This window comes from Perognathus longimembris, chromosome 13 (assembly GCF_023159225.1).
Source record: "Perognathus longimembris pacificus isolate PPM17 chromosome 13, ASM2315922v1, whole genome shotgun sequence".
In the NCBI taxonomy this organism is placed as follows: Eukaryota; Metazoa; Chordata; class Mammalia; order Rodentia; family Heteromyidae; genus Perognathus; species Perognathus longimembris.
The window spans coordinates 13654643-13664593 of NC_063173.1; the positions used below are offsets into that span (position 1 = coordinate 13654643).

The window sequence follows — 9951 nt, forward strand, 5'->3', positions numbered from 1 at the left end:
GATAATGAAATAATGAAGCTTATTGAAATTAATTGGGTAAATAGGGGCTAAGGGAGACAGAGAGGTGAATCTGATCTAGGTGCATTGCATGCACACATGGGAATGTCAAAATTAAACATCCTTGTAAAACTTATTAATGCTAATGAAAATGAGAAACAACAGGAGAAAACACTCCGGTTAGTGAAAAGAACGTTATTTGAGTCTTCATCTTGGATAGAGTTGGCTTAATTGACAAACATATTGCACCCATATAAAACAACAATGATTTTATTATTTCAATATTAAATAATTGTGAAAAGTAAGGCAACATTCATTTTATCTCTGAATCTTTCCAAATAAATTAGCAGAGAAAGGAAAAGAAGAGCTCCTGTAAAGAAGGTTTATATTCATTAATGAATGAGGTAGTGATTTTCATAACTTTACTCATATATAGCTACTAAAATGCTTATATACTCTGTGAGTATTATTAACATTCAGTATATTTCTAGAGGTCTAGGGGGAAAAAAGATAGTGATTAAGCAACAGAAATAACCAGTCATGAGTTGTTGGCATAGCAAAGTGATACTAATACAGGCCTTGGAAGACCCTAAATTCAAACCCAATAACAATAATAAAACCTGAAGAGAGTTTTATGTTTAATACTAAGACAACAGGAACAGAGTACAATACAGTGCATCGATCAAATTATAAACTCAGAAAGACTTAGTAGGGTTTCCATTGCCATTGCTGCCAGTAGCAGAAGATTTACAAAACTATGATAAATTTCACACAACATATCTATTTAGTTTAAGTTGGATGTATGAGTGATTAAATTCCTTTCTTAAGGCAATGGCGTTTCCACAATGTGAGGACACCCACTTATGCTGATACTTCCTTATATATTCATAGTTGTATTCCAGACTCTAGTGAAAGGCCAGAAGAAGCAATGACAACTTCTCTACTATCTTCCAATCAGAGCAACCTCAGAGACATCTGGTACACCATGATTGGCATCCCAGGGCTGGAAGATGCACACATCTGGATCTCCATCCCCATCTGTTCTATGTACATAATAGCTATTGTAGGCAACACCTTCTTGATCTTCCTGATCCTCACCGAGTGCACCCTCCATGAGCCCATGTACCTTTTCCTCTCCATGTTGGCCTTGGGAGATATCTTACTGGCTATAGTCACCATTCCGAAGATGCTAGCCATCTTCTGGTTCCACGCTGGAGGTATTTCTTTTGGTAGCTGTGTGTCTCAAATGTTTTTCCTCCATTTCATCTTTGTGGCAGAGTCTGCCATATTGCTGACTATGGCATTTGATCGTTTTGTGGCCATCTGTTTTCCACTGAGATATACAACCATCTTAACCCACTCAGTCATCAGAAACTTGGGTGTGGCCTCTGTAACTAGGAGTTTCTTGATCTGCTTCCCCTTGATTTTTCTGGTTTATTGGCACACTTACTGTGGGAGGAACATCATCCGTCACTCATACTGTGAACACATGGATATTGCCAGGTTGGCGTGTGATAACATCAAAGTCAACATCTACTATGGTATGATTTTGGCCTTATTTTCAATCTTTTTAGATGTGGTAGTTATTATCTTCTCCTATGTGCTTATTCTTTGTACTGTGTTTAGAATCCCTTCTCGAGATGCCCGGCATAAGGCTCTGGGGACTTGTGGCTCCCATGTCTGTGTCATTCTCCTGTTCCACACACCACTTTTCTTTTCCTCCCTTGCTCACCGATTTGGAGGCCACAGCATACCCAGCAGTGTGCACATCCTCATTGCTAATCTCTATGTGGTGGTGCCACCCTGCCTCAACCCCATCATCTATGGAGTCAGGACCAAGAAAATCCAGGAGAGGTTCATTCAGGTCTTCTCTTTAAACAAGACTTTGTGTTGATTTAGGCTAACAAGTTTAGTAACTAATTTACACACGATGTTCTAAAATTGAAATGCCTCTAAGTTTACAGTCTTTGAATAAATGAGACAATGTTAAATTTCTGTGGTTTATTCCATCCAAGAAGAACAAATCTTGCTTCCTGAGCTCTTACGTATTTTGTCTATATGATGGGCATGTTTATAATTTTATGGCCACGAAACGATAATTTCAAAGCTTATATGAGATGATTCACGTAAGAGCACAGGGACTGTGAGAGAGTGTTTGCTGTTTTTTTTATAATTGGTATTGAATAATCAAATAGCCTCACACAATTCCTAATGTACAAGATGAGAAAGAACGCTTCTTTACTTTTTCTCTCTTCTCACACTAAATTTCAGTTACTAAGTGACATAATAACTTCCAGAAATCCTGGGCACAAAACTATTTAAATATTTTCAGTTGAGATAGAGGAGAGTATACCAGAGCTATATCTCAAAATTACTTGCATACATTCTAATTAAAACCATGTAAGTGAAACAATACCTGTTCTTTCTAAATGAATGTGGAGATGACAGTTTTTCTCATGAATTGCACTATGGATTGCACATTAAAATGATTACTGCTCATTGAAATAATAAGTGTATTCATCATGCAATAAATGTAAATACAAAAAATTAAAAATCATAATAAAGTAATAGCTAAGAGCTAAGTAAACTAAAACTCGTGTTCACTTGCACAAATGTACACACAAATTCACAAGTGTGTATATCACAACTCTATTACCAATGTTATGATGGCAAAGTAGAAATAAAGAACATCCTGGGCTGGGAACGTGGCTTAGTGGCAGGGTGCTTGCCTAGCATGCATGAAGGCTTGGGTTCAATTCCTCAGTACCACATATACAGAAAAGGCTGGAAGTGGCTCTGCGCCTTAAGTGGTAGATCACTAGACTTGAGTGAAAGAAACTCAGGGACAGTGCCCCGGCCCTGAGTTCAAGCCCCAGGACTGGCAAAGAAAAAAAAAGAAAAAAAAAAGAACATCCTAAATATACTTCAATTACTGAAAAATCACTTACAAATGCTATGTGGAAGTGAAAACAAAATATTTTGAAGTGTCAGAGATGATATAGCAAGTTATAAAATTAGAGACTTGAATTAGTTTAATTTGGTATAGTACTTCTTAGAAAAATAATAAGCTAACCCCAAAATCGATACAATAAAAGAAACATAAATATTAGATCTGAAATTAATAGGGAAGATAATAAAATGATAAAAAGTCAATGAAATTAAAAAGTGAATCTTTGAAATGGCATACAAATTGACAAAGCATAATGAAAGAAAAAAACTGTTTCCCAGGGAAATTAAAAATGCAAAAGAGAATATACTACACTCACCACTGAAATCTAATTTAGGAATAATTTGAAAACTTGTATTTTAATACATTGAAAAGTCTGAGCAAAACATTTCTAGACATTTGTGATTTACAAAGATTGAATCAAAATATATTTTAAATACAAGTAGATCAATAATGGGCAATGGTATTGAAAGAATAATGAAGTCTCCCATCCAAGAAGGCCCAGGACTGCATAGACTTGCTAATTAATCCCATCAGATATTTAAAAAGTAATTACCAACAGTATCCCTCCAACGATTCTATAAAATGGAAAGGGAAAGAATATTACTAAAGGCTAAGGATACTACCAAAGGGAAAGAATGTTGCTAAATTTATGTAAAACCAATTTCACACCAAAATGGATAAAGACACAATAGCAATAACAAAAATCTATAGGCAGCTGGGCACCAGTGGCTTGTGTCTGTAATCCTACATACGCAGGAGGCTGAGATCTGAGGATCTTGATTCATAACCAGCCGAGGCAGGAAAGTCTCTGAAACTCTTATCTCCAATTATCCACCAGAAAACAGGAAGTGGCATTGTGCCTCAAGTAATAAAACACTAGCCTTGAGCTGAAGAGCTCAGGGACAGTGCCCAGGCCCAGTGTCCCAGCCTGTTAACCAATACCAACAACAAAAATCTATAGGCATAGTTCCTTGATGAACAGAGCTCACCCCTTGGAGTGGCTGTGTGTGCAATGCCAATAGGTGCTGCTTATCCCTTCCCCAGGTATCTTCCAGGACCCAAAGAGAAAGATGTTTGGGCGGCTTTTGCATGGTATTTGAGGTAATGGAAGACTTAATGCATCAGATACCAGTTATGTTAACCATGTTAGCAGCACACAAGCCAATTAAAGAAGAGCAAACTCTTTCAAAAACAGTTGCCAAGAGATATTCAGTTATTATTTCCACAAAATACAATTTTTATTACTATCTCTTTGATTAAGTCGGTGAAAAAGACTTAGGAAGAATGAAAATGTCATGATAATTTATACACAACTGTTAAAGAAGCAGATTTATTGTCACTAGATAAGACTTAAAAAGCACTGTATTATAAGAAACAGTGCTACTTAATATTTAGCTGAATGTCTTGGTAATTTAGCATTTCTCCTACGAGTTCAAAAAAACTTTCAGATGTGGACTTTGGAGAAGAGTGTACATCATTTCTTTGCTTCTGTACACTTCTGTAAATAAGGGGACACACACATACACATATGTATAAATATATATGTAGATGTGTATATATAAATTATAGATACATATATATATGATTTAAGCCCATTAAATGTGACTGACTGAAAAGCTAATATAAGACGAATATAGTATCTAAATCAGTATTTGTCATTAAATAAAAATTTAAGCATCTTCTTTCTTTTGTTGTTATTAGCAAATGAATTTTCATTGTTCATCACATGTAGAAATACAGATAAAAAAGTATATTCATTTTATTTCTTCCTTCTTACACAAAGTATCAGACATTATGCAATAAAATGACTTTGCCTAATTATGTCACCTTAAACCATTCCATTTTTTCAGTGTAGAAACAGAAGAAAGAACTTATCTTAGATAGACTTCAAAAAATTTTGCATACATGCTAATACAAACCATTTAAATTGGACTAAACCTTTCCATTTTCCTCTAAACAACTATAGAGGGAGCAGTTATCATTTCAGGCATTTTATGACTTTACTATGGGATGCACGATTTCACTGCTAGGACTCTGGCCACTGCTAATACCAATGACAATGGTGCAGTAACAGGATGATAGAAAATTAAAAAAAAATAATAGGAACAAACCTTCACCTACCCATTTGTACAAATATTCATGCAAATGCAAGTCCATGAATTCACACATCAGCATCACCAAACCAAAGGAAATATACATGCGAACTCACAAACATATGCAAATTGTGCATATATGCTCACAGCAAGAAAGAAAACCTGATCTAATGACGCATGTACCAAAAAGCATCTTAAAACTATAATAAACTGCAACCACAATATACATCTAAGTGCATATGCAGAAATAATATTAAGAACACTTTTCAGAGGAAATGGAGTTTACAGGATAAATATCACATAATTTCAAATGAGAAATTTGTGTTCAATAAGTGAACTCAAAGAAGATACAAATAATGCAGTCATAAATTTATGTCTAAAAGTAGATAAGGAACTAAGGATTGAGAAGGAATGCAACATCATAAAAACAAAATGACAGGAGTTAGTGAAACTTTCCAATGATTATTTGGGGTGTTGATATCTTTCTATTTTATTTTATTCATTTATTCATTTTATTTATTTTATTTTAATGTATCTGATATTCTCTTAATGGCAAATATATATTCATATATTTATATATGTATGAGTATATATGCATATATGACAGAAATTAAATTAGCAAATGTCAAGGTATTGAGATAGTGGGAAAGATAGACAAAAGACAGACATAAGAGTGATAGAAATATGACCTCTTTTTTGTGCTGATGAGCACATGACTACAAGTATATTTTTGTGTGTATGCCAGTCTTGGGGCTTGCAGGGTATGGATTCTATCCCCAAGTTTGTTTTATTTTTTATTTCAAGGCTAGTGCTCTACCACTTGCCTTGAAATAAAATTAGTGATAAGAATCTCCTAGACTTTCCTCCCTGGGTTGGCTTTGAACAGCAATTTTCCAATTGAACCTTCCTGAGGATTACAGGCATGAGCCACCGGTACCCAGCAACTATCAGTAGTTTAATAAATCTATAAAATTGTGATGTATTTTATGCAGAGTATTTTATGTATTACATTTTGAGTACTTTAGACACAAATCATAATCAAAAGGTGCATTCTTTGTATTTACTTCACTGATCTTGTTTCACAGCTACTTCTCATATAAATAGCTTTTCAATTTTTTTTTAATTTTTTTATTTTTTGCCAGTCCTGGGGCTTGGACTCAGGGTCTGAGCACTGCCCTGGCCTCCTTTTGCTCAAGGCTAGCCCTCTGCCGCTTGAGCCACAGCGCCACTTCTGGCCATTTTCTGTATATGTGGTGCTGGGGAATTGAACCCAGGGCCTCATGTATATGAGGCAAGCACTCTTGCCACTAGGCCATATCCCCAGCTCCCTCAATATTTTAATTAAGATTTTTATTAGCATATATCAGTTGTACAAGAGAGAGGTTCATTATGATAATACATGCATGATGATATACATCCATCAAACCCTAATTTTCTTAGACACTTTTTAAAAGGAACACTAAAAGAGAGCAGAAAAACAGCATTATGTGATCTGAATTTAATTAAAAGAAATAATTTATCCAAACCCCAATAGAAATGATCTCCTAAGTAGTTAACATATGATTTTACTGTTAGAATTCTATAAATTCTCTTTAATGTAGAAAATAATAACTACCTGAAAACTTTAATAAAGATACTAAATTAGAAATGCATTTTAGATACTTTATTCATAGTAAAAATCAAAGCAGTTTATTTTAAATTGCGTCTAGTGGTTTATAAAGTTAAGACAAAATCCCTACCAAAGTTAACATATTTAAGTGATTTAAATGTTCTTCTAATGGCGGTAAGAGTAGATATTATCATTTAAATAAATACCTGGCCAAGAAATTGCATTTCTTCTGCTTTAAGAGTTACTAATTACTTTTATTTCCAGTTCCATAATTGCTAATATGGAATAACTGGGTTATTGTTGGATAAGGGCACAATCACACATCAGATTCTTTTTTGTTTGTTGTTTTATTTTTTCAATAATTTAAAACATATATATTCACCTTGGATGTTGATTTTATTAAGTGATAACAAGGCTGAAATGAGGATTAGGGAGTAAGTATCAATGGCAGACATGCTGCTAACAGTAAAACAAGGTGGGGGGTGGTAATAATGGATGGCCACTTACATGACTTTTATTTTCAAAAGCTTATCATCTCAATAAGGAAGGGAAAAAATCATGGCTCAACTGGCTATGAATTTCACTGTTAAGTCTAACTCATAGATTAATGTAACATCAATAAGATATGCATATTCTGATTTGAAGAATGATCAACCATCACCGATAATGTATAAAGTATTGACACTTGAGCTGTGAAGGATGGACGAGAGGAAAGGGGAGAACCTGTGATTTTTAAAACCCTTACTAAAATAATACAGTCAATGTAGTCACTCACTGACTCTCTCCCTTCTTAACTTCACTACTCAGCTTTAAATCCCTTCCACTTGTCCCTCAGAGTTCAGACTCCTTTCACATAGAAAAACCTCTGGATTCTCACGCGTATCTGCTGGGTCTTGATGCTGTAAATGATGGGGTTCATCAGGGGTGGGAACAGGATATAGACATTGCCCATGAGGACATGCACCATTGGCGAGAGGTGCTTCCCAAAGCGATGCACCATCGTCAGACCAATAATGGGGATGTAGAAAACCGACACAGCGCTGATGTGAGACACACACGTCTGCAAGGACTTGATCCTCTCCTCCCCAGAGGCAATGGCCAACACAGTGTGCAAGATCATCAGGTAGGACAGAAGGATGAGCACGGCGTCCAGCAGCAGGTTGCTGATCACCAGGGCCAGCCCGTAGATGCTGTTGAAGCGAATGTCTGAGCAGGCCATGCGAATCAAGTCCTGGTGCAGGCAGAAGGAGTGAGAGAGGAAATGGGGCCGGCAATAATTTAAGAACTTCAGCCTGATGATGACTGGGGGAATGAGCAAAGAACTCCTGCATAAAATGGCCACCCCAATTCTCAGGATTCTGTCATGCGTTAGGATGGAGGAATAGCGCAGAGGGTTGCAGATGGCAACATAGCGGTCAAAGGCCATGGACAGGAGGACAGACGACTCCATGAAGGACAGACCGTGAATGAAGTAGGACTGGGCAATGCAGGAATCCAGGCTGGTCTCTTTCACAAAGCCCCAGAGCACTCCCAGCACGGTGGGCACGGTGGACAGGCCCATGCACAGATCGGTGACGGCCAGCATGGCCAGGAAGTAGAACATGGGCTGGTGCAGGCTTGGCTCAGTGCGGATCACGTGCAGCACCATGCAGTTTCCCAGGAACACCAGGGCATAGATCAAAGAAAAAGGGATGGAGATCCAGGGGTAGTAAACTTCTAGGCCCGGAAAACCTGTGAGAACAAAGCCTGAACTGCTAGAATTTGAGATAGAATAATCGGTCATGGATGAAAGAAGATTGAAACTATTTGACAGATTTATTGCAAACTACACAGTTTTGAGACACTCTACATCCCAGTCATAGTCCTCTGCTTTGGGGAAAGAGAATAAAACAGGGTACACTTTTTCATAAGGAATAAAATGGAGAGCCGGTACCTTGTTCTCCTTAAAGCGCAGTTCTTGGGGTTACTGCAAACATCCTGTGGTGCTGGGGATGAGCAATGGGGATGATCAGGGAGCTTTATGCAGACACAGTAGTGCTAATTGGCACAGGGGATTAAGACTGCAGCTCCCCGTCTGGAGGCCTGTGCTCAGCTCAAAGGGTACTCAGTACATGGTCACAGGTGTGCAGTCCTGAAGGGAGTCATTACTTTGCGGTGATGGTGAATTATCTAGGTCAGTTTTCTCTCTTTGGGGCCACAGTCGTGCCTTTCACTTAACTTGGAACACAAAGGAAATGGAGTGGATGTAGTAACCAAACTTTGTGGAGCATCAACTTTCTCTGAGTCAAACTAAGCCATCAATGTGGAATATGAAAAATTTTCACACTCTGCGATAACTAAACCCCTCTCTGAATTATACAGCTCTGTGATTTTTTTGAATTTTTTGTACTGTGCTGTTCAAGGAACTCTTTGTGATAAGAGATGAGATTCCTAATTAAGATTTGTATTTTTCTCTGTGGATTCTCTGATACATAACATGAGATACTAGGCATGGATTTTAAACTGGGATATCATATAAAAATGTAAAATCTAGCCTGGCATCGGTGGCCCGCTCCTAGCTACTCAGGAGGCTGGCATCTGAGTCTCATGGTTCCGAGCCAGGCTAAGATGGAAAGTCCATGAGAATCTTGTCTCCAAATAATCACCAAAACTTCAGGAAGCAGAGCGGTGGCTCTGGTAGTATAGCATGAGCCTTGAACAATACATTCAGGGACAATGCCAAGGCCCTGAGGTTAAGCCCCAGGACATAAATACACAACACAACACACACACACACACACACACACACACACACACAGAGGGTAAAATGTATTTTACCATGATAATAAAATAGAATTTAAAAATAAAATGTATGTTATTTATGGTTGTATTATCTACATATGTATAGAATACAATTGGTTATTTCATATACTACATTCTTATATGTGTGAAGACATCCTATTTGTACCTTGCCTGTGTAGATAATTCTACCACTAAATAAGTTTAGAACTTTTAGCACATGAAGTGCTAAAAGAACATGGTTTAGTGCCTTTGTTTAAAAGAGATGATTAATTATTACAGATAGTAATTCTAAGAGTTCTGAATGAAAATGGAGTTTCAATAGACTACCAAAATTATTTGTGAGGTCATTGCACGCTCTTTCTAAGAAGTGTTGATTTGATTTTCATAATGAATGCAAAACTTAGTCTTGTAAAAAAACAACTCGGGTTTTATGAGCAACTAGACATTATTATCTGAAGCTGGGCACTGGTGGTTCACACCTGTAAACCTACCTGCTCAGGAGGCTGAGATCTAAGGATCAA

General features: G+C 37.0%; 2 protein-coding genes across 2 annotated transcripts; one reads left to right on the plus strand and one right to left on the minus strand.

Annotated features, from left to right (window-relative positions):
• The first annotated feature begins 982 nt into the window (after positions 1 to 982).
• On the plus strand, positions 983 to 6625 carry LOC125361932 (olfactory receptor 52Z1-like). Its single transcript, XM_048360554.1, has 2 exons — positions 983 to 1851; positions 6616 to 6625. The coding sequence occupies exons 1-2, from the start codon at positions 983 to 985 to the stop codon at positions 6623 to 6625; spliced, it is 879 nt and encodes a 292-aa protein (XP_048216511.1).
• Positions 6626 to 7487: 862 nt separating this feature from the next.
• Positions 7488 to 8432, minus strand: LOC125362245 (olfactory receptor 51V1-like). Its single transcript, XM_048361001.1, has one exon. The coding sequence runs from the start codon at positions 8430 to 8432 to the stop codon at positions 7488 to 7490; it is 945 nt and encodes a 314-aa protein (XP_048216958.1).
• Between the last annotated feature and the right edge of the window lie 1519 nt (positions 8433 to 9951).